This window comes from Bos javanicus, chromosome 11 (assembly GCF_032452875.1).
Source record: "Bos javanicus breed banteng chromosome 11, ARS-OSU_banteng_1.0, whole genome shotgun sequence".
Taxonomy (NCBI): Eukaryota; Metazoa; Chordata; class Mammalia; order Artiodactyla; family Bovidae; genus Bos; species Bos javanicus.
Window position 1 is genome coordinate 100,468,361 of NC_083878.1, and position 22,529 is coordinate 100,490,889.

The 22,529-nt window shown below is 56.1% G+C and overlaps 1 protein-coding gene across 2 annotated transcripts in view; it reads left to right on the forward strand.

Moving 5' to 3' along the window:
- The window catches only part of HMCN2 (hemicentin 2), a 177,898-nt gene that overhangs the window by 132,150 nt on the left and 23,219 nt on the right, over nt 1–22,529 (forward strand). For both annotated transcript variants that reach the window (XM_061433841.1, XM_061433842.1), the window contains exons 61-82: nt 460–541; nt 2,273–2,404; nt 5,370–5,513; nt 5,606–5,765; nt 5,855–5,979; nt 6,835–7,018; nt 9,882–9,979; nt 10,517–10,783; nt 11,538–11,728; nt 12,186–12,267; nt 12,362–12,498; nt 13,103–13,244; nt 13,331–13,475; nt 14,258–14,385; nt 15,228–15,384; nt 16,210–16,331; nt 16,923–17,087; nt 18,370–18,477; nt 18,697–18,831; nt 19,193–19,327; nt 19,890–20,080; nt 21,770–21,983. In XM_061433841.1, coding sequence (XP_061289825.1) covers nt 460–541; nt 2,273–2,404; nt 5,370–5,513; nt 5,606–5,765; nt 5,855–5,979; nt 6,835–7,018; nt 9,882–9,979; nt 10,517–10,783; nt 11,538–11,728; nt 12,186–12,267; nt 12,362–12,498; nt 13,103–13,244; nt 13,331–13,475; nt 14,258–14,385; nt 15,228–15,384; nt 16,210–16,331; nt 16,923–17,087; nt 18,370–18,477; nt 18,697–18,831; nt 19,193–19,327; nt 19,890–20,080; nt 21,770–21,983 — 3,244 coding nt within the window. The remainder of the gene's footprint in view (nt 1–459; nt 542–2,272; nt 2,405–5,369; nt 5,514–5,605; nt 5,766–5,854; nt 5,980–6,834; nt 7,019–9,881; nt 9,980–10,516; nt 10,784–11,537; nt 11,729–12,185; nt 12,268–12,361; nt 12,499–13,102; nt 13,245–13,330; nt 13,476–14,257; nt 14,386–15,227; nt 15,385–16,209; nt 16,332–16,922; nt 17,088–18,369; nt 18,478–18,696; nt 18,832–19,192; nt 19,328–19,889; nt 20,081–21,769; nt 21,984–22,529) is intronic.

Sequence of the window (22,529 nt, forward strand, 5' to 3'; positions counted from 1 at the left end):
GAATGGCTTTGAGCAGATCCGGGCCCTGCTGCCTGCCTGTTTCCCTGGGATCCAGAACCGGGGGACTCGATTCCACCTGCCCACCCCTGTCCCTGGTGTGGATTAGACACCCACAAGTGTTCACTGGGTGAATATTCACTGTTCCTCTGGAACTGTACCCAGGGCTCCCCTCTCCGGGTTCAGCTCCATCCCCATAGCGAGGGAACCTTCTCCCCCTGGCTCAGCTGACACACAGACCCAGGGGACGGTGAGGTCTGGGTCCTCTGCACCCACCTTCTCTTATCCCTCCTGCATCTCTAGGATTTGGGAAAGGCCAGAAGGTCCCATCTCCCCTTGGGCCTCCCAGGCACGACCGGTTTACTTGGAGAGTCCTGCTCTGGAAGGTTCTGGGGCCTGGAGGTTTTGGGGAGCCCACCCCAGCCGCATGCACACTGTCATCACGTGCTCTCTCTGTCCCAGGTGTCGGATAAAGGTTTATACAGCTGTAGAGTCAGCAATGCAGCCGGGGAGGCCATGCGGGCCTTCAGCCTCACGGTCCAGGGTAAGCTGGGGACCAGCCTGCGAGCGCCACTGTGGGACCGCTGGCAGCACATGGAGCTACCAAGGATGGGAAGGGCAGTGACTGCAAAGGGAAGTGTGTTGCTGAGTGTTTAGGGCACAAGATCTGGAATTGAAAAGAGCAGGATCAGAACAGGACTCCACTGATGACTTGCTCTGAGTGACCTTGTCCCTTTGAGCCTCGGATTTACCTTCAGTAAAAGGAACTGAAGATAGGACCTGCCTGTTAAGCATGCAGAAGGCGCTCCATCTATGGTCTGCCATGACTGTGTCTAGAAATGGCTGGGCACAGGGCCCAGGATGGGAGCACTGGGACAGAGCCCTAAGAGATCAGACCCTCGGAGTCCTGGGACCATGTCATCCCCACCTGAACCCTGAGGCACCTGCCCTAGCAGCCCAAGATGGAACATAGATGGGCATTTCATTGGGTGTGGCTCAAGCTGGGGGTGAAGGGAGAGCTTGTCGGAACTGCCTAGGGAAGCAAGGGATGAAGGCTTGGCCAGATTTTCTTGTGGTCAGATGTTGTGTCAGTTAGGGAAAAGACTCAGCTATGTAACAAAAAGACCCCAAAATATAGTGCATCAAGGAAGAGAGAAGTTTACCTCTCTCATCCAAAAGCCTAGAAGTGAGCATCTGGGCTGGAGGGTAGCTCTGGACTTACCAAATGCTAATTTAGGGACCAAGATCCTTCCATCGTATTGATCTCCCATTCGCTGAGGGTTGTCCCTGTCTGCATTCCATCTTTGGGCTTTCCCAGGTGGTGCTAGGGGTAAAGAAACTGCCTGCCAATGCAGGAGACATAAGAGACTCAGGTTCGATCCCTGAGTCAGAAAGATCCCCTGGAGGAGGGCATGGCAATCCACTCCAGTATCCTTACCTGGAGAATCCCACAAACAGAGGAGCCTGGCAGGCTATAGTCCATGGGGTCGCAAAGAGTCAGACACGACTGAAGTGATTCAGCATACACACGTTGCATTGTATACCAGCCGGTGAAGCAGAAATGAGCAGACACAGAGAACTTGAGCAGCTGGCCACAGCAGGCTGCAAAGGAGACTGGGAAATGTAGTTTCTGCCCGAGTGACCCTGTGCAAGATGGGAAGGACAGGTAGAGAGACACCAGCTATCTGCCACAGATGCCAAAGCCTTCAGCTTCTGTACCACCGGGACAGTGGATGGATCCAACCCTGACCATACTGAATACCAGTGTTGAAAATTATTGATACCAGGTCTGCTGCTGCTCAAAGCTCATAGCTCCTTCTCCTGATGGCCACCTTGATGAACAGGGAGAGGGTGCAATGTCTGGTCCTTGAGAGAGAAGATGTTTCATCCTGAGCACAGCCATCTGTGTTCCACTGGCAGTGGCTGCCTGTGGTGCGTGACTTCATGCTGGCTGAGCAGGAGAGAGTGTTGGGATCGATTAGTGATGTCTGCCCTGGCATAGGTTAACGCCTGCTGGTGCAATAGTCACATATTTACCATCTTTGGGCTAAGTGTTCTCCCTCTGGGCTCTGCTTTGTAAATGTTTGGAAATAGTCAGCTGCTGGTCGTATTTACGTTTGTGGATAAAACAACTCACATCCGCATCAATGGCAAAACATAAAATGTCAGCTCCTAAGCACAGGGAAGTGCTTCTCAGGCCTCCCTGATCGGCCCGAGAGGAAGGAAGTAGGGGGCAGAGTCATAGGATTCTGGGAATCTGGCTTCTCTCCTGCAGTGCCCCCGACGTTTGAGAACCCAGAGACGGAGATGGTGAGCCGGGTGGCTGGGAGCCCCCTGGTCCTGAGCTGTGACGTGACCGGGGTCCCTGCACCTGCTGTCACATGGCTGAAGGACAGGATGCCTGTCGGTGAGTCCATCAGTCCTTATCATTTTGCTGCCAAGTATTTCTTTGTTTGGGGTTCTCCTGGTACCTCAGTGGTAAAGAACCTGCCTACCAATGCAGGAGACACAGGTTAGATCCTCGGGTCGGGAAGATCCCCTGGAGAAGGAAATGGCAACCCACTCCAGTATTCTTGCCTGGGAAATCCCATGGACAGAGGAGCCTGGCGGGCTACAGTCCACGGGGTCACAGAAGAGTCAGACACAGCTTAGCGACTAAAACAGCAACAAGTTTCTTTATTTAATGAAATGGCAATGAAAGCAGAAGGGGATAGTTGGGTTTGTAACTTCACTTGCTTGGCAAAATCAAAAGCCGGCAGCACCTTGTTGATCTGTTCCCCCATTTGTCTCTCAGCCCTGCTGGCCTTGAAATCCCAACACTGAGGACCATTCACATGGGGGCTTGGTGGCTCCTGTGTTTGTGTCCACAGAACAGAAACTCAGAGTGGGTGCTGAGGGTACAGCTGGCCTGACCCTGGGCTCCACAGTGGCCCCCAAACCTGCTCCTCCTCCAGCACCTCAGCTCTGTCTAGCCCAGCTGTTGGTCACCTCCATCCAGGTCTGCATCCTTGCCCCACTCTTACTCTCCCCCAACCCACCCGCCCATTAGTCAGTAGGTGCCTCTTCTTGTCAATGTAAACATCCCTGGGGCCAGCCCTGCTCTCCACCCCTTAGCCTCTTCCATCTCAGCCCCTATGACCCACACCCCTGGGTGAGGGCACAGCCCCTACACTCATCTCCTGGACCCCGTCCAGGACCTCAGTGCAGGCTCCTTTGGGGCAGAAAGGATGGCAAAGGGCAGGTCTGGGCGTGTCAGTTATCTGTTGAAAATCCTTCCATGGCTGAAGTCCTCAGGACCACAACCCAGGAGGCCCTTCAGGGCCAGGGCCCACTGGCCAGGGCCAGCCCCCCTCCATCCTGCTCTGTGCTCCAGATGGACCTAGCTGCTCTCAGCTCCTTGCATATGCCTGTGTCTGTCTGTCTCTCTCAATAACAGCTTTACTGAGATACAATTCACATACTATACAATTTACCCAATTAAAATGTATAATTCAGTTGTTTTTTGTATATTCACACAGCATATCCACAATCAATTTTGGAACACTTTTTAACTTTATATTTTATTTTTCCTTATTTATTGTAGTATAGTTGTATAGTTGATTTACAATGTTGTGTTAATTTCTGCTGTACGGCAAAGTGATTCAGTTATGTGTGTGTCTGTGTGTGTGTGTGTGTGTGCGTGTGTGTGGCTTCCCAGGTGGCTCAGTGGTAAAGAATCTTAAAGAATCTGCCTGTCATTGCAGGAGATGTGAGTTTGATCCCTGGGTGGGGAAGATCCCCTGGAGAAGGAAATGGCAGCCCCCTCCAGTATTCTTGCCTGGATAATCCCATGGACAGAGGCGTCTGGTTGGCTACTGTCCATGGGGTGCAGAGTCAGACACAACTGATCATGCATGCATGCATATATATATATATATATATACACACACATACTTTTTAATACTCTTTTCCATTATGGTTTATCACAGGGTATTGAACAATTCCCTGTGCTATGCAGTAGGACCTTGCTGTTTATAAGTTTGGAACATGTTTATCACCCAAAGGAAATCCCTTACCCATCACCTTCACTCGCAGTCACTCTGGCCTTAGATAACCCCTACCCTACTTTGTCATTATAAATTTGCCTGTTCTGGACGCTTCATGTAACATGTGGGATCACACAACACGTGGCCTCTTGTTCCATTTAGCACCGTGTTTTCAAGGTTCATCCATGTTGTCGCACATGTCATTCTTCATTCTTTAAGTCTTTTTTTCATTCATTTTTGTGGCTGGACGTTCCACTGTGTGAATCTATCACGTTTTTTTGTCCATCTGCCAGTCGATGGATGTTCGTGTTGTTTCCACCTTTGGCTGTGAGGGATAACACGGTGAATGTTCTTGTACAAGTGCGTGGCGTACGCTTTCCTTCTTCTTTGATATATGCCTAGTGGTGGATTGCTCTGGACTCTCTTCTCTCTGGCCTTCAGCTCCTGGCACATGCCATTTCTTTCCTGAAATACCCACCCTGGGCTCCCGGAACCACGTCCACTTTCACCTGGCTGATTCAGACCCACTTTCCAGTCTCAGCTGAGACTCACCTCCTGCAGAAGCCTGGCCTCATCTCTCCAGGCTCCGTCAGGGTTCCACAGGGCCGGGCACACGGGCGTGTGCCTGTGTCACTGTCTCTGAGGCATTTTGATCTCCTTGAGGACAGGGACCACATTTCACCCGTCTTTGATTCCTGAACTCGCTGTTGGGTTTGTAGTAGTTGCTCAATACATTTTGTGCTGAAGGGCTGGCTGGACAGATGAGGATCTGAGAGAGGGCAGATCAGCCTGGGCTGGTGCAGTTGGAGAAGGCTTTGGGGCAGAGGTGCCACTGGAGAACACAAGGGGGAAGCATTCCAGTCTGGGGGGGTGTGCAGCCTGAGCAGAGTCTCAGAGGAGCCCCTCGCTTGACTCATATCAAGGTCAGTGAGTGGCTGGTTTGCGGTGATCCACAGGGGCGGAGGGAAAAATTGGAAAGGAGGTGGGAGATGAGCTGGGCCTGAGAGTCAACAGGAAGAGGAGCAAGTCCTAGACAATAAAGGGAGTGGGATCCCTTGGGGAGAAATGTCCCCAGTGGAAGGGTGTATGGAGGGGTTGGTTATAAGGACTGACGCAATCTAAGGCGCCCAGGCTGGGGAAGGCTGTGATGTGTCTGGGCCTCAGTTTCCCCGTGAGCGTAAGAAAGGGGTGGGTAATTCAAGGGTTCCTGGGGTGTTTCCAGCCTTGTGAGTGGGCATCAAGCACCCTCCCAGGGAGTCACGTGGCTTTTGTGTCTGGGCCCAGTGGTGGCACCTGGGGCGATGGGTCTGAGCAGGTGACGTCCAGGCCTGCCCCTCCTTCCTGCAGAGAGCAGCATGGCACGTGGTGTGGTCTCCCGGGGGGGCCGCCTCCAGCTGAGTCACCTGCAGCCAGACCAGGCTGGCACCTACACGTGTGTGGCTGAGAACGCCCAGGCTGAGGCCCACAAGGACTTCGTGGTGGCTGTGCTGGGTACGTCCGCACCCTGAGCCCCTCCCATGTCCCACGCCCCCCACACCAGCCCCAGCTTCTGTCCCAGGGCCTCACCACAGCCCCTGCCACAGTGGCCCCCCGGATCCAGAGCTCAGGCACCACTCAGGAGCACAGCGTCCTAGAGGGGCAGGACGTGCAGCTGGACTGTGAGGTCGACGGGCAGCCTCCCCCATATGTGGTCTGGCTGAAGGATGGCAGCCCGCTGGATGAAAGCGTGGGCCCCTACCTCTGGTAAGGCCCGGCCGGCACCCTCCCCATCCCAGGCAGTGAGCCTCCATGTCCTCACACACCTGCCTCCCGGCTCTCTCTCCCCGTGACAGGTTCTACCTGAATGGCAGCTCCTTGGTGCTGAAGGACCTGAGGGCCTCAGACTCGGGTGCCTACACCTGCGTGGCTCGCAATGCAGCCGGCGAGGACGCCAAGCTCTACACCGTCAATGTGCTGGGTGAGCGGCCAAGGGCGCGGAGCGGCAGGCAGTCCAGCCGTCCCAGGATGGCAGCGGCCCGGCCAACACAGGGCCTCCACTGGGGCGTCTGGAGGGTGCAGACACGGCCCTGGTGGGGGGCACCTGGTGAACCCCTATCCAAGCCCCCTCTGTGAGCCAGGCCCGTCTGGCCTCTCTGGGCCTCTGCCTCATCCCCAGGCCGGGGCACAACTGCTCCAGGTGTACAGCAAGCGAGTCAGGGGATAAAGGAGAGACACCGGGGGTGTCATCCTTGCCGGGAGTAGATGTGGCTCCAGGACCACGTGGTGATCGCCACGTGCTGATTGCAGTGGCAGAGGTCTAGGTATCAGTGCCATCTGCTGGGACTTCCCTGGGGGGAGCCCACCTCCCCTCCCCTGACCCCCTGGCTCTTGTTGTTCAGTCGCTCATTCGTGTCCGACTCTTTGCGACCCCGTGGACTGCAGCACGCCAGGCTTCCCTGTCCTTCACCATCTCCCAGAGTTTGGGCAGACTCATTGTCCATTGAGTCTGCAATGCCATCCAACCATCTCATCCTTTGTTGCCCACTTCTCCTGCTGCCTTCAATCATTCCCAGCCTCAGGGCCTTTTCCAATGAGTCAGCTCTTTGAATCAGGTGAAAGTATTGGCGCTTCGGCATCAGTCCTTCCAATGAATATTCAGGTTTGGTTTCCTTAAGGATGGACTGGTTGGATCTCCTTGCAATCCAAGGGACTCTCAAGAGTCTCCTTTAGCGCCGCAGTTCGAAAGCATCAGTTCTCTGGCACTCAGACTTCTTTATGGTCCAGCTCTCTGACCCCATCACTGTTCCTTCTTTCCTCTCTGCCCTCCCATCAGTGCCTCCCACCATCGAGCAGGGGCCAGAGGGTGCGGGGACCCTGGTTCACAGGCTTGGCGATCTGGTGAGCATGGCGTGCCCCGTCCGGGGCTCCCCGCCTATCCACGTGAGCTGGCTCAAGGACGGCCTGCCCCTTCCACTCTCCCACCGCACCCACCTCCACAGCTCTGGCCGCACCCTCCGGTAAGGCAGTGGTTTCCCAGCCCACCAGCCAGTACCCCAGACATCCTGCTCAAGCAGCTTGCTTAAAAACACAACTGAATGGCTTTTAGACTGAAAATAATATAAACATATAGAAGTTTTTGACGAGGGGAACAAGAGGACCCAAATGGAACTCCAGAAATGAAAGTGGCCTCTGCCCTCACGTTTTCACAGCCCAGTAGGGGAGGCACAGATCTGGGTGATGACATCCGGTTGCAGCTGACTCAGCCTAGCCCTGGTAGGAGAAATCAGGGAAGGCTTCCTGGAAGAAGGTGCCTGAGCAAAGTCTTCACGCATTCAGCAGCACTTCTGGAGTGCTTGCTGTTCCAGGTGCCGTTCCAGAGCACTGGGGTGGAGCAGTGAGCAAGACAAAGCCTCTGCTCCTGCACTTGTGGGGATGGAAAATAAGCGAGTATAAAAGTGACATGTCACAAGAGATGTGTGCTCGGGTAAGGGAGTAGGAAGTGCCCGTGGAGAGCACAATTTTAGGGTGGCCAGTGGCAGGCACTCAGAGGAGATGACACTTGAGCAGATGTGGAAGGAGGTAAGAAGGGGAGGTGAGTGGATTCCACGGGAAAGAGTTCCCAGGCGGGAAGAGCAGGTTCAAAGGCCCTGAGGTGGGCATGTGGCTGTGCGTTCTAGGAACAGAGTTGGAGGGTTGGTGAAGGGAAGGTTTGTCAGGCAACATAGGGCTTTGTAAGTGCTTCAAAAGACTTGGGTTTTCCTAAGGAGAGAAGGGGAGCCCTGAAAGGGTTTTCAGCGGAGAAGCCTCGTGATGTGGCTCGACTTTTGCGTCTGTGGTAGAATACACATAAAAGAACCCCAAAGAATTGGTGCTTTTGAACTGTGGTGTGGAGAAGACTCTTGAGAGTCCCTTGGACTACAAGGAGATCCAGCCATTCCATCCTAAAGGAGATCAGTCCTGGGTGCTCATTGGAAGGACTGATGCTGAAGCTGAAACCCCAATACTTTGGCCACCTCATGCAAAGAGCTGACTCGTTGGAAAAGATTCTGATGCTGGGAAGGATTGAAGGCGGGAGGAGAAGGGGACGACAGAGGATGAGATGGCTGGATGGCATCACTGACTCAATGGACATGAGTTTGAGCAAGCTCCAGGAGCTGGTGATGGACAGGGAGGCCTAGCATGCTGCAGTCCATGGGGTCACAAAGAGTCAGACACGACTGAACTGACTGAACACATAAAAGAGAATCTAGCGTTTTTACGTGCACTGTCCAGGGCACTGAGGACACTCACGCTGTTGGGCAGCCATCCCCATTGTCCTTCTCCAGAGCTTTGCCTCTTCTCAAACTGCAGCTCTGAGCCATTAAACACCAGTTCCCCACCCCTCCCCATCTCCTGGCACCTAGCATCGCACTTTCCGTCTGTGAATTTGCCTTATTCTGAGTCTCTCGTGTACGTGGCATCACGCAATAGTTGTCCTCTGTGACAGCTTTATCTCATTTAGCATCATGTTCTCAAGACTTGTCCATGTTGTTGTTTAGTTGCTAAGTGTGTCCTACTCTTTGTGACTCCGTGGAGCCTTCCAGGCTCCTCTGTCCATGGGGATTTCCCAGGCAATGATAATGGAGTGGGTTGCCGTTTCCTCCTCCAGGGGGTCTTCACGACCCATGGATCATCCATGTTGTAGCTTGCGTCAAAGTTTCCACCCTGATATTTAAAACTGAATAATGTCACGCGGTATGTGTAGAACACATTTCCTTTATCCATCCACTCACTCTTGGACACTTGGATTGCATCCACATTTCAGCAGTTGTGTGAATAATGCTGAAAAATGTGAATAATGCTGCCGTGGACATCGTAGTACGCATATCCACTTGAGCTTCTACTTTCACTTCTTTGGGGGTTGTGACTTAGGCTGCAGCGTGGACGGCAGACTGTACTGTAGGCAGACTGTACTGTAGGCAGACTGTAGGGCTGAGGGTTAAGTAGGAGGGTGTTCTGGGGCTTCAGTCATAATCTAGGGGAGACACAATGGGGGGGCCTGGGTCAGAGCCCCATGACGGGGGTGATGGCAGTGGTCCAGCTGGTGGTGTCGTGGAGAGAGGAGAGATGGTGGGGGGAGTTGAGCAGGGCTCTGGGATCTCTATCCAGAAACTTGGAAGGCTGAGTTTCCATTTTCTGAGACGGGTCCACAGTGGAAGGAGCAGGTTGAGGGTTGAGACCTGGGCTCTCTTCACACATGTTGGTTGGAGAGATTCTTGGACATAAGGAAAGATGGAAACCAGGCACTGGATACTCTAGTTGGGAGTTTAGGAAATAGGCGCTTGGAGATGGTCTGCAAACAGGTGGTGTTGGAAGCCAGGATGGGCTGCAGTCCCCAGGGAGTGAGTGTGAGCTGTGCCCAGGTTGCCAGCATTAGGGCGGGTATAACAGACATTTCAGGGTCACTGTGGACATTGACAAAGGCAACTCAGGAGGAGTGGTCAGGGTGAAAGGGGATTCAACAGAGAGTGGGGTTCAGGCAGTGGAAACAGTGAGTAGAGATGTCTGATGAGTCCTGAAAGCTGAGTGGAATTGTCTAGAAGAAAGGGGTGGGAATAGCAGACCGCCCTGGGGAGGGATGGTGGAGCTTCAAAATTTGGGAAGCAGGAAGTCTGGGTGCAGAGTGAGGTGGGCAGAGAAGGCAGCAGGGGTGGAGGTGGGGAGTCTGGGCTTCATCCTGGGGGTTTAAGCAGAGGCAGGACCTGGTCAGGTGTATGTTTCAGAGCCCCGCCCTCTGGCCGGTGAGATGTTAGGGACGGGATGGAAGAGAACGGGGTCTGAGTCCCTCTCTCTCTTTCTCCCCCCCTCACTCTCATCCCTCCCTTTGCTCGAGGGCATCAGGATTTCCCAGGTGCAGCTGGCGGATTCGGGCACCTTCACCTGTGTGGCCGCGAGCCCCGCAGGTGTGGCCAACAGGCACTTCATCTTGCAGGTGCTCGGTACGGAGCAGGGGGCGGGTTACCAGGCCCTTTGGCCTCAGGGTTGAGAATCAAGGCCCTGTCCCCGCCCCTCCCCTCTGAGTGGAACCGAGGGTTGGCCCTCAGGGATGTCAAGGCAGGGCACACACTCAGCCTCTGGCTCATTCAGTCACTCTTTCATTGATCTCACAAGTGGTTCTCGGACACGAGGGTGCCAGGGCCTCACCAGGCCCCGGGATACGGCAGTAAGCAGAGGTGGCCGCTGCCACTAGGAGGCCCATGAGGAAAACAGCTCTGTAGAAAGACAATTAAAATTCCAGGCGACTGGTGATGCCAGGGGAAGGGGCGGATCCCAGGGAGCACTGAGGGGGCACCTCACCTGGCCTCAGGGTTTCAGAGAAGGCTCCCTAGAGAAGGTGAGGTCTAAGTTATGGACTGGAGATGAGAAGGAATAGACCAGGAGAAGGGCACTCTGGCCAATAGTTAGTCTGTGCAGAGGTCCAGGTACCACCTGGCATCAAATGAATTGACTCGTGCTCACTCTTTGGCTCTGCACAGTGCCCCCTGTCCTGGAGCCGGCCGAGTTTCAGAATGACGTGGCAGTGGTCCGTGGCTCCCTGGTGTTCCTCCCCTGTGAAGCCCGGGGAAGCCCCCTGCCCTTTGTGTCATGGGTGAAGGACGGGGAACCATTGTTGCCCCAGAGCCTGGAGCACGGGCCTGGCCTGCTGCTGGAGGTAGCGGAAGCGGGGCACGCGGGGACCTACTCCTGCGTGGCTGTGAGCGAGGCGGGGGAAGCCAGGAGGCACTTTCAGCTGACCGTGATGGGTGAGTCGCCTGCTCCCAGGGCCAGCTTTTCTGGGCTGGGGGTGGCAGGGGGTCCCCAGGGTGGGGGGCACAATGGAGAAGGTGGTGAGGGAGGTGAGCACCCCAGAGGCTTGGGGCTTAGGGAACAGGTCTTGCTGACCTGGCTGCAGTGGCTGGGGGCCCAGATTCTTCATTCCCCTGGGACTGTGCCCCCCCGTCTCATCACCCAAATCTTGTAAAGCAGGAAAAAAGCCACTGAGGTTTCGGGGCTCTGGGTCTCAAGCACAAGATTTTGCAAGAGCTGTGCCACATTGAAAAGACGCATCTCCCTTCATACTGTTTCCTGGTTGGTTTTAAAGCACAGATAATTGCCCCAGGCAGACGAGCCCACGGTCTGATGCTTTTAGGACCCTCCAACACCATCACCAGGTCTTCCCTGGTGGTTCAGTGGTAAAGAATCTGCCTGCAATGCAGGAGACACGGGTTTGATCCCTGGGTTGGGAAGATCCCCTGGAGAAGGAAGTGGCTACCCACTCCAGTATTCTTGCCTGGGAAATCCCATGGATAGAGGAGCCAGGTGGGTTACAGTCCATGGAGTCGCAGAGAGTCGGACACGAATGAAGAACTAAATAGCAGCAGCGGTAACACGATCACCACCGCCTGTTTGCAGCCTCGTCTGCTGTCAGCATCTGGGTGGTGGTGGGGGGGACGAGCCCCAGCTCCCAGTGCTCCCGGCATGGCCCTCAAGGCTGAGCCAGGTTGGGGTGTCTTGCAGATCCCCCCTACATCGAAGACTCAGACCAGCCCGAAGAGCTGTTGCTGACCCCTGGAACCCCCTTGGAGCTCCTGTGTGATGCCCGGGGCACCCCCACACCCAACATCACCTGGCACAAGGATGGGCGGGCCCTGAGCTGGCCAGAGGATGGCCAGGGGGCCAGGCGGGTGCTCCGGGTGGAGGGTGTGCAGGTGCGGCTGCCCCAGCTGCCATGGGCCGAGGCTGCAGAGGGGAGGGCGGGGCCCAGCAGCACTCGGCAAGGTTCGGCCAAGCTCCACTTTTGTTTGGGGTGTGAGGATATGAAGATGATCCCCTTGGCCCGGGGCCATGCCCTTGGGAACCCCCAGTCAGGTCTGACCCAAGGCTGATGCGGAAACCAGATAAATCCCTAGCCCAACCAGAAAAGAACTGGTACAGTCCAGGGGAACTTCCTGGAGGAGATGAGCTCTGCCCTAGCCCTGAAATAAGGGCGAGGCAGTAAAAGGGAAGGAAAGTCCCAGAAAGGAGAACGGGCTGTTAGCAAAGGTGGGGTGGCAGGCAACAGGCCTGAGTCTGAATCCTGGGCCCTTAGCTGTGTAAGTGGGAAGCCAGGTCAGGAGCCGGGCAGGCTGGGGCCAGAGGCAGCTGCTCACCCTGCTCCATCCCCAGGTGAGCGATGCTGGGCTGTACACTTGCCTGGCCCACAGCCCTGCTGGAGAAGTTGAGAAGAGCTTCCGGATAAGAGTTCAAGGTATGGGGTGCCAGAGTTGGGGCAGGAGAGGAAGGCAGGATGGGACAGGCAGAGGTGAGTTCATCTTTCATGCCCTCTTTGCCTGCCCCACCAGCCCCCCCAAATGTCATTGGGCCCCATGGCCCCCGTTTTGTGGTTGGCCTGGCCCCCGGACAGCTGGTTCTAGAGTGCTCGGTGGAGGCAGACCCAGCACTGGAGATCGAGTGGCACCGAGAAGGCGTCCTGCTGCAGGTGGGTGCCAGGCTGGGCATCCTGGGGCACTGCCTTCTGTCCCTTTTGGGCCCCAGACCCTGGGCAGACTGGCTCCCAGGTGCCAGGAGCCTGTTTGGTGCCAGCACTGTGCATACCTGCTCTCCTGATTGTTAAGTTATATCTCCACCCTGTTAAATTGTTATATTATCATTACCTCATATTGGTGATGGGGCCACTGAGACAAGGCTAAGGTTTGCACCCAGGACTTTTGATGCCTATCTGTACTGTACCTTTGAGCCAGGCCTCGTGACTGTGTGGCCTGGGGCCCCTTCCTGAAGTTCTCTGTGCTCACCCCTGAAATGCGGCCCATTTGCAGCTGTGGATTCAAGGACTGTAGATCTGAGGGAGGCTCCAGCTCCTGCTTTGAGCGTGAGCCCCCTGCAACAGGCCCGAAGGCGGAGCTCCAGGGAGGATGCCCTTCCCTCCCAAAGGAGCCTGTTTCCCCAGAGAGTCCTCAGCTGGGCACAAGTGCAGGGGCTGTGGGCCAGTCCCACTGGTTCCATGACCCTGCCGCCCAGGGGGCTGGGCAGGGCCAGCCCCGCACTGATGAGGGTCTGCCACCGGGGGCGGGGGGTCTCTCCAGGCGGATGCCCACACCCAGTTCCCCGAGGAGGGCAGATTCCTCCAGCTGCAGGCCCTGAGCACGGCCGACAGCGGCGACTACAGCTGCACCGCCCACAATGCGGCGGGCAGCACCAGCCTGGCCTTCCACGTGGAGGTCCACAGTGAGTGCTCCTACCCTACCCGCCCTGCCCACCGTCCGGAGAGTGACGGACTCCCAACACCCGCTCCCTCTGTGCCCCTCCTCCAGCGGTGCCCGCCATCCAGTCAGGACCACCCACAGTGAACGCCTCCGTGAACCAGACGACCGTGCTGCCCTGCCAGGCGGACGGTGTCCCCCAGCCCCTCGTGAGCTGGCTGAAGGACGGGGTCCCCCTCGATCCCGGGAGCACCAGGTGGGTGCTGGCAGGGGAGGGCCTTAGGGAGGGGCTCAGGTACCTCTCTGCAGGTTGTAAATGGAAGCCCACCTGGGCAGTTGGAGCAGAAAGGACATGGGTCTTCTCAGAACCCAAGGGCAGGTTCTCAGGGCCTGAGAACCCCTGTCTGTCTGTCTGTGTCTGGTTTTGACTCTTGTTTGCTAATCTCTGTTTCCGTGTGCAGGTTTCAGGCCTCTCTGTCCCTCAGATCAATTTTCTATACCTTCTTTTTCTGTGAACAGGTTAGGGATGCTCCCCCACCAGCCTCCCACACCACCCAAGTTATAACTCCTCTGTTCACACAAGTTGCAGAGCCTGGAGAGCTGTCTGTGAATCCCAGTTCCAAATTCCCAGGGCAGAGAATTCCATTGGCCCAGCCTGCGGGGCGTGTTTGTCCCCCGTCCAATCGGCTGTGGCCATGGGTGGGATCACAGAGTACAGACATGGCCCCCAGGAAAGGGCAGTTGCCAGATCTGATCTAGAGGCTGTTCTCAGAAGGAGTGGGGGTACCATTGCCTGCTGGCTCTTGGGGAGAGGCTGGGTCAAGGTGGGAGCATGGAAGGCTGGAAGCAGCCCCACTCACCCTTTCTGATTCTAGGTTGCCATGTGGGTTGCTGCCCACGGCCGTGACCCCCACCCCACCCCAACCTTGGCCTAAACCTGCAGGACTCCTGAGTTAGCACCTTCTTGCTGGAAAATTGAGGGACCGAGGGGAGGGTCTTGCTGGAGACACAACCAGGGGTCCCCGCCCTGTGTTCCAGGTTTCAAGTTCTGCCTGAAGGTTCCCTGAGGATCCAGCCAGTCCTCGCCGAGGACGCTGGCCACTATCTCTGCCTGGCATCCAACCCTGCAGGTTCCGATCGGCAGGGTCGTGACCTCCAGGTCTTTGGTAGGTAGACGAGGGAAGGTGTGTTTTTTGTTTCAGCACCCACTCCCTGTCGGGGCCAGGTCCTGCTTAGCTTCTGGGTCATCCTAGCTGTCAGGAGCCAAGAGCAATGGCCTCCAAATGTTTTTTTGACTATGAAGCCCATTGGTTAAAAGTTTTGAGTGTGTATACTCAAAGATGCATATTTATTTTTATGCAAACATATACACTTACTAGGAAGTGAAGTCGCTCAGTCGTGTCCGACTCTGCGACCCCATGGACTGTAGCCTACCAGGCTCCTCCGTCCATGGGATTTTCCAGGCAAGAATACTGAAATGGGTTGCCATTTCCTTCTCCAGGAGATCTTCCCAACCCAGGGTTTGAACCTGGGTCTCCAGCGTTATAGACAGACGCTTTTCTATCTGAGCCACCAGGGAACAGTTACTACTGTACTATTATATTGAGTGATAAAAGATGTACAAGCTGTATCACACTCAGAATCACTGAGCCAGAAGCTCTAATCTGCTCTTCAATCTGATTGATCACCTTGGTGGAGGCAGCTGAGCCCTGGCCTCAGGCAGGCTGCTGGGGAATTTTGCCCTGGAGGCCCCATTCAAGGAGAGGTAGTTAGGGAGAAGCCAACCTCAAGGGTGAGCAAAGGTCCCATCACCCCAGCTTTGGGAGCCCATTGGAAGACCCACGCGGGGAGTTTCTCCTGCCTCCCGGTCCCTGCTTCCTCAGGGATGGGTTGAAGGGGATAAGAGTAAACCCTGCTCCTCGACTTCATCTCTGGGCACAGCCCCACCAGACCCCCTGCCCCTGCCCACATTCCACACCCTGTCTCCTGATCACTGCTTTCTCCCCAGAGCCTCCAGCCATCGCCCCCGGCCCCTCCAACCTGACCCTGACCGCTTACACCCCAGCCTCACTGCCCTGTGAGGCCAGTGGCTCCCCCAAGCCCCTCGTGGCTTGGTGGAAGGACGGACAGAAGCTGGACTTCCGCCTGCAGCAGGGCGCCTACAGGTGCTGAGCTGGTCCTTCCAGGGACTTTGTGAGATCCTCAGGGTGGAAGAGGGCTTGCCCATCTCACAGACGGGGAGCTGGGTCAGAACTGAGGTAGGGACTTGCTTGGGTCAGAACCGAGGTAGGGACGTGCTTGGGTCTCACTCACCAAAGCCAGCACCAGAACTTTTGTGTCCGGACCTCAGGGGGCAAGGAGGTCTTTACAGGAGATGCTCGGTAGGAGGTGGGGGCATTGGGGACATACAGCCAAATGGGGAATATATGGCCTTTGAAACCACTTCAGTCACTATTTCAAAATCCACCTAGAAGCTTAAGTTCATGCTGGCTGAGACTGAACCCGTATAGTGCCTGTAGCAGCCTTGGTCTCCCTGTTTCTCAAGTGTGATCCTGAACAGATCCCTGGGAGGATTGAGGGAGCCGGTTCAGCAGTGAATTCACCAGGTGTTTCTTGTATTAGGTGCCGGGTCATGTGGAGCTTTGTGATGAAACAGGCGTTCAGTGGACACAAGCAGTTCTAATCAGGGCTTTGGATGTGGTTGTATTGCAGAAGTTATCCTAGGTGGTGACTTTAGAAAACGTTCTAGAGTTATGGAGAAACCCAGGCGCAGACATTAAAATGCCCACAAACTCAACAGCTAGACCTTAGAAGGTGGAAAATTCTAGGAGAAACTTTTTGAGTCGGCACTGGGGGCCAAAGACGGGAAGGGGAACAGTCCGGAGACACATGCCCTGCCTCCAAGTTCCCCAGGCAGGGAAGCCATGGCGGCTGGTTTCAGGTCAGCCAAGCCAGTCACTTAGCAGGTGACTGTCTGTCTGTCCATCCAGACTCCTGCCCTCCAATGCCTTGCTCCTTGAAGACCCCAGCCCCCAGGACTCAGCCCTGTTTGAGTGTGTGGTGAGCAATGGAGTGGGCGAGGCCCGCAAGCTCTACTGGGTGACGGTTCATGGTGAGTTCAGGGTCAGGGCTGACAGCTTATGGGAAATTCACAGTCAGGGGTGAAGGTTGAGGACAGTGTCTCCCTCTCCTGGGCGCTCTCTGCCTGCAAGGACCTGAGGGTTCCCCCGAGTCTCTCTTTGCTTCCTGAATCACCTCCTCCAGGAAGCCCTCTCTGATCCTTCCCTCCCACACTGACATAACCCAACTCCAGCACAGCCCGTGGGAGCTTGTAGGAGAGGCTTCTCCCTAAATCCAGAATGTTCTGAACCAAAATCTGACCTTGTCATCACCCCAGATAAAAGCCCCTCCCACCATGGCTGCCCATTGCCCTCAGGATAGAAAGCTCAGTGTCACTTGGGCTCACAAAGTCAGCCCTGCTGACCCCCAGGTTCAGCTCAGCTTTTTGCTCCTTACCTCGGGGCCTTTGCACATGCTGTTCCCTCTGCAGTGAACACTCTTCCCTTCACCCAGGCGCACCTACTCTTCCTTCAGACCTCATCCCTGCTGTGCCCTTGTGTCTGGGTCTGTCTGTCCTTCTCATCCGCTTGGCCCCAGGGCTCTGCGTTCCCCAGGGGACCGCAAGCCCTGACCTGTGTTTCAGTGCCTCCCGCCATTGCCGACGACCAGACAGACTTCACCGCGACCATCATGGCGCCCGTGGTCCTCACGTGCCACAGCACGGGTGTGCCAGCCCCGGTCGTGTCCTGGAGCAAAGCAGGCACCCGGCTGGGGGTGCGAGGCAACGGCTACCGTGTGTCTCCTTCAGGTGAGTAAGGCTGAGCCACGTGGACCTCTGCGGAGGGGACACTAAGGAACCCGGGCAGAGGCCGTGAAAGCAGCCCCCTGGGGCCTGGTGGTTGCGCAAGATGGAAAGTTCTGGCCCGACTCTGCCATTCCCTCACTGTGTGACCTGGGAGAACCCTCTGACCCTCTCTGAGTCTCCCCGTCCAATCACTGGAGTGTTGATATTCATCAGTCGGTCCTTGATGCTAGCTGGTAAATCCGTGCTGCTTAATGACAAAATGAGAAAGATAAGAGCTATGTGAGAGTTTTCATACAGCTGGTTTTAGCTCATTAGAATTGTCCTTTATCCTGAAACCGTGCTTTTCTTAATAATTTGGGGTCGAAAGTTTTTATGAGATTCAGGTGAAAGTAGATGTGATGTGACTTAAGTAGTAGTAGATGTGACTTAAGTGTCTGCTTGTCAAAATAAAAAGTTGGCAACTTTACGGGGATTCTCCAAATTAAATGTATTTGTTAGCTGATTGGTTAGGGAAATCCTAAAGTATGTGAACCGTTGGCCAGATCTGTAATTGTCCAGCTCTTTCAAATCAATAGACCTCTTCCTTCTGACTAGTGGCTGTGAGGAAGCCGGACACGTGAGAGAAGCTAGGTTCTGGTTCCATTTGGAGCTGGGGTGGGTGCTGCAGAGTAGTCCAGAGTCAGGCGGGCCTCACTTCCCTTGCCCACTCAGGAGGCCCTCAGGGGTCTACAGGGGATGATTTAGAAACCACCTTACCTGACTCTTAAGGTGCAGCTTACAGCCTGGGAAGGTTAAAATGGTGTTCACTGAGCAGCCAACACTGAGGGAGAGAGGGCAAACGGAGGACAGAGGAGGTGGTATCCCAGGATGGCTTCCTGAAGGAGGCAAATGTTGAGCAGAGCACAAGGGTAGCAGGGTGAAGGCCTGTGGAACCTTGCTAAGGTGGAGGTGGGCCAGGGATTCCAGGTGGGGCAGTGGCAGATTCAGGCACATCACACCTAGAAAAGCCTAAAGATCGTTCTGTGTACAATGATTCTACATTGTACACCTGGCCCAGAGACTGGAAGATGCAGAGAGCGGAAGGGACCTTCCCATGTTACGCTCTGGGCAGGGAGAGAGGCAGGCCCAGGTTCCCCCATTCTCCTTACAAATGGGTGGGGAGGCGGGTTGAGTGGCCCGCAACAGAGACACCAGGGTGGGATGTGTAAGAGCCCAGGTGGCTTCCTCCCTGGGATGTCCGTTCTGGGTCCCCTCATCCCTCTCTGTGCCCCATTCCCACCCACAGGGGCCCTGGAAATCGGGCAGGCCCTCCCCATCCACACTGGCCGCTACACCTGCGCGGCCCGCAACGCTGCAGGCATGGCCCACAAGCACGTGGTCCTCACTGTGCAAGGTAAGCGTCCCCGGGCCAGACAGCCGTGCCCTGGAGGCAGGGAGCAGGTGGAGGGCTAGGGGATTCTCTGGGAGAAAAGACTCAGCCTGCCTACGTCCTCCGTTCCGAGGTTTCTGGAGCCCCCTATTCCCTTTAGAAGCCTCTCTCTCTGGTGCTCAGACCCCCCCCCCCCCGGTTGGAGGTGTCCCCAGGGACCTCTGCTGCCCTGTTCCTTTGCAGCCTCCCCCGTGGTGAAGCCACTGCCCAGTGTGGTCTGGGCGGTGGCCAAGGAGGAGGTGCTGCTGCCCTGCGAGGCCTCGGGCATCCCTCGGCCGAGCATCGCCTGGCAGAAGGAAGGGCTCAGTGTGCCTGCAGGTGAGTCCCCTCTTGGGGTCCTCCTTCCTGTCCTGGGGCTGCCCACTCCTGCAGAGAGGTCTGGAAAGCCCGTGCCCTGCCCAGAGGCATGCACTCACCTCCTGCCCTCCTGTCTTCCCTCACCAGCCCAGAGCCCTTCATTCTGCCTGAGCGCTCGGAGGCTGGGATGGGGGACTGAGGAGGGGGACAGCCCAGACGGGCTCTGGGTCCAGCTTCCAGGCTTACCCTGTCCCCCAGTCAGCCTGTGGCCACAGCAAGTCACTTGCCTGGTCAGACCAAACCACCCAAGCAGCCTTCCTGCCCTCCCCAAGGGTCCTGCTGCCTCAGCCACCAGCTCCCAATTCCTCCCCACCAAATCCAGGGGCCGGTACCCAGGTCCTCCCCGGTGGACAGCTGCGGATTATCCATGTCAGCCCAGAGGATGCTGGGAACTATTTCTGCCTCGCCCAGAACAGCGCAGGCAGTGCCGTGAGGAAGACTCGGCTGGTGGTGCAAGGTGGGCCTGAGGGGGTGACCAAAGTGGATCCCAGTGAGCTAAGGGCTTTGAGACTCCTGAGAGCCCCTCCAGTCTCTGCCTGGCTCTGGTCCCAGGTGGGGCATGTCCCTGCGTCCATGCCTATTCCAGCATGGCTGGTGGTTCTAGAAGGAATTCAAGGAACACATCTCCTATTTTCGTGCCCAAGGTCTGGCTTCAGACAGAAACTCCGGTCCTCTCTGCTTCCTCTGACCTCTCATGGGAAACGAGTCTGGTTGCTCTTCATTCACGTTGGCTTTGCAGTAGCAACAGTCATTTCTGTGGTGTTAGTCCCTGTTTGTGCATGTGTGTGAATGGGGTCACTGCATCACAACTTCACCAAACGCAAGAAAATCCCCAGGTTGTGCCAGACCACGGGCAATGGCTTATGACCAGGGGACAGCGGAGTCGGGGGTGAGGGGGAAGGCAGCAGGTGAGGTGGAAGAAGGGGCTGAGGGTGTGCCAAGTGCCAAGGGCACTAGGACAGGGGCAAGCCACCCCAGGCCAGCCCCAGTTCCTGAGCGGACTCCCCTTCCCTGCACAGTCCCGCCCGCGATCAAGACTGGGCTCCCCGACCTGTCCATCACCGAGGGTGCCCACGCCCTCTTGCCCTGCACGGCCACCGGCAGCCCCGAGCCTAAGGTCACTTGGGAAAAGGATGGCCAGCCTGTGTCCGGAGCCAAGGGGAAGTTCACCATCCAGCCTTCCGGGGAGCTGTTGGTGAAAAACTCGGAGGTGAGGGTCTGGCCCCTGGGAGCAGAGGGAGATGATAGTCACAGCAGGAGCAGCAGACACCTGCTGCGCACCGACTGTGTGTCATGCTCTGTGCTGAGCCCCACGCAGCTTCTCAATCCTAGAATCTGGGCAAGCAGGTATTATCACCCCCGCTACAGATGAGGAAGTGCTTCCCCGGTGGCTCAGTGCTTAAGAATCTGTCTGCCAGTGCAGGAGACCCAAGTTCGATCCCTGGGCCAGGAAGATCCCCTGGAGAAGGAAATGGCAACCCACTCCAGTACTCTTGCCTGGGAAATCCCATGGACAGAGGAGCCTGGTGGGCTACAGTCCGCGGGGTCTGAGTCAGAAGCAACTTACTGACTAAACAAGAACAGATGAGGAAACAGCTTCAGCATGTACCCAGGTGTCCAAGACACGCTGTTGCCAAGAGGCAGGATGGAGTTGAATCAGGGCCTCTGTGGCTAGTTCCTGGGGAGGGAAGGAGCCCTGGAGGGAGGGAGAGGGATGCGTGGCAATGACTTCATGTCCCCAAACTGCCCCTACTGTTCTCAACCTGAGCCACGGGCGTGAACAGGACCCGGGCCCCCTTTCCCTGTCAGCATGCATCATGTGCTATAATGAAGAAAAGTTGCTCTCCAGTCAGATGGGCGGCTGGCTGCTGGGCGGGCAAACCTAAGGGAGTCTCAGGGCCAGGGATCCTGCCACACAGGGAACCAGATGTGCAGTGGTGAGCCCTGTTGAGATCCCCGTCGGGACGTCTCCTCTCAGAGGACTGGCCTCAGGGGTGATGGATGAGCGAGCTCAGGTCCCGTCCTGCGCACATAAGAAGTGCTCAGCAAATAGTGACTGTTACAAGTGTGTGGTCAGGCCTGGATGATAAAGGCTGAAAATTCAATAAACAATCAAATGAAGAATTTTTTTAAAAAGGGACTTTTATTTGAGCCCAACTGAGGATTATAACCCAGGGGACCTGTTAGACATCAAAGACACAGTCGCATACATTTTTAGGACAAAAAAAACATACATCAAAATGAGATACAGGTATTGTAGATAAAATTCACCAAAGACACATACTCCAGGTAAGCACATACAAAGTGAGCAGCGAGTCACTGTGACCCGCTTAGAGAGCTGTAAAAGAATGCTTTTCTTTTAAGAAGTTATGTTGCTAGCATCAGAGGAAAGAAAAAAGATTGGTCTTTACGGCCAAGCATGCACATCCGTCTTTGAGGAGGTCTGGTTAATGAGTAAAGCACTTTAGGGAGGGGAAGGGGAGGCCCAAAAAGACACGGAGAGAGAATCTGGTGTTTCATCTTTCTTGTCCTGGCCTTAAAATATAAACGTATTTCATCAAAACACGTAGCCAGGACTTCCCTGGTGGTCCAGTGGTTAAGACCTTGTGCTCCCAGAGCAGGGGCGCGGGTTCCATCCCTGGGTGGGGAACTAAGATCCGGCAAACCGCACATGGCACGGCCCACAGAAAGAAAACCAGTGCCTAGCCATATGAAGGTGGCAGGGAGGTGCAACGGTGAAGCCGAGCCGTTTGCCAGCTGTGTGACCTGGGGCAAGTCACTTTGCCTCTCTGGGCAGCATGGTCCAAGGGAACCTTCCAGGGAGCAGGTCCCCAGGGAACATGCTGGCCAGTGCTGGAGAGGGAGCAGATCTCAGGCTGACCTGTACCTTTGCCCACAGAGCCAGGACGCTGGCACTTACACCTGTACTGCTGAGAACGCTGTGGGCCGTGCCCGCCGCCGAGTGCATCTCACCATCCTGGCCCTGCCTGTCTTCACCACCCTGCCCGGGGACCGCAGCCTGCGCCTCGGGGACAAGCTGTGGCTTCACTGTGCGGCCAGGGGCAGCCCTACACCCCAAATAGGCTGGACCGTCAACAACCGGCTGGTCACAGGTCTCGGCCTGCTGGGGGCGGGTGGGACAGGGACCCGGGACCCTGGGAGGTTGAGGAGGATGGGGAAGAGGGTGCCAGTCAGCCTGTGGGTTCTGGGTCTCCAGACTTGGCCCTGCGTGGGGGGAACAGGGCAAACACACGTGGCCCTACGTGACTAGTCACAGGTCAGATCCGACAAGAAGCCGCCCGCAAAAAAGACTCAACCCTGGAGACCTCCGGGCCAGGAACAGGGACCAAGCTCCAGCCCAACCCCTCAGCAAACTCCTTTCCTGGGGGGCTCTTTCCTTCCACCTGCACCTTAGGCTCTATTTTGGGAGGCCCAAGGGTTGGATAGCATCACCGACTCAATGGACACGAACCTGGCAAACTTGGGGAGATAGTGAGGGACAGGGAGGCCTGGCATGCCTCAGTCCATGGGGTCGCAGAGTCGGACGTGATTTAGCGACTGAGCAACAGCAAGGTCTATCCAGGCCCCGTGGTATATAGAGTAGGTGCTCAACAAGTGTCTGTTGAATGGATGAGTTGCTAAGCACTTGCCCTTATTCC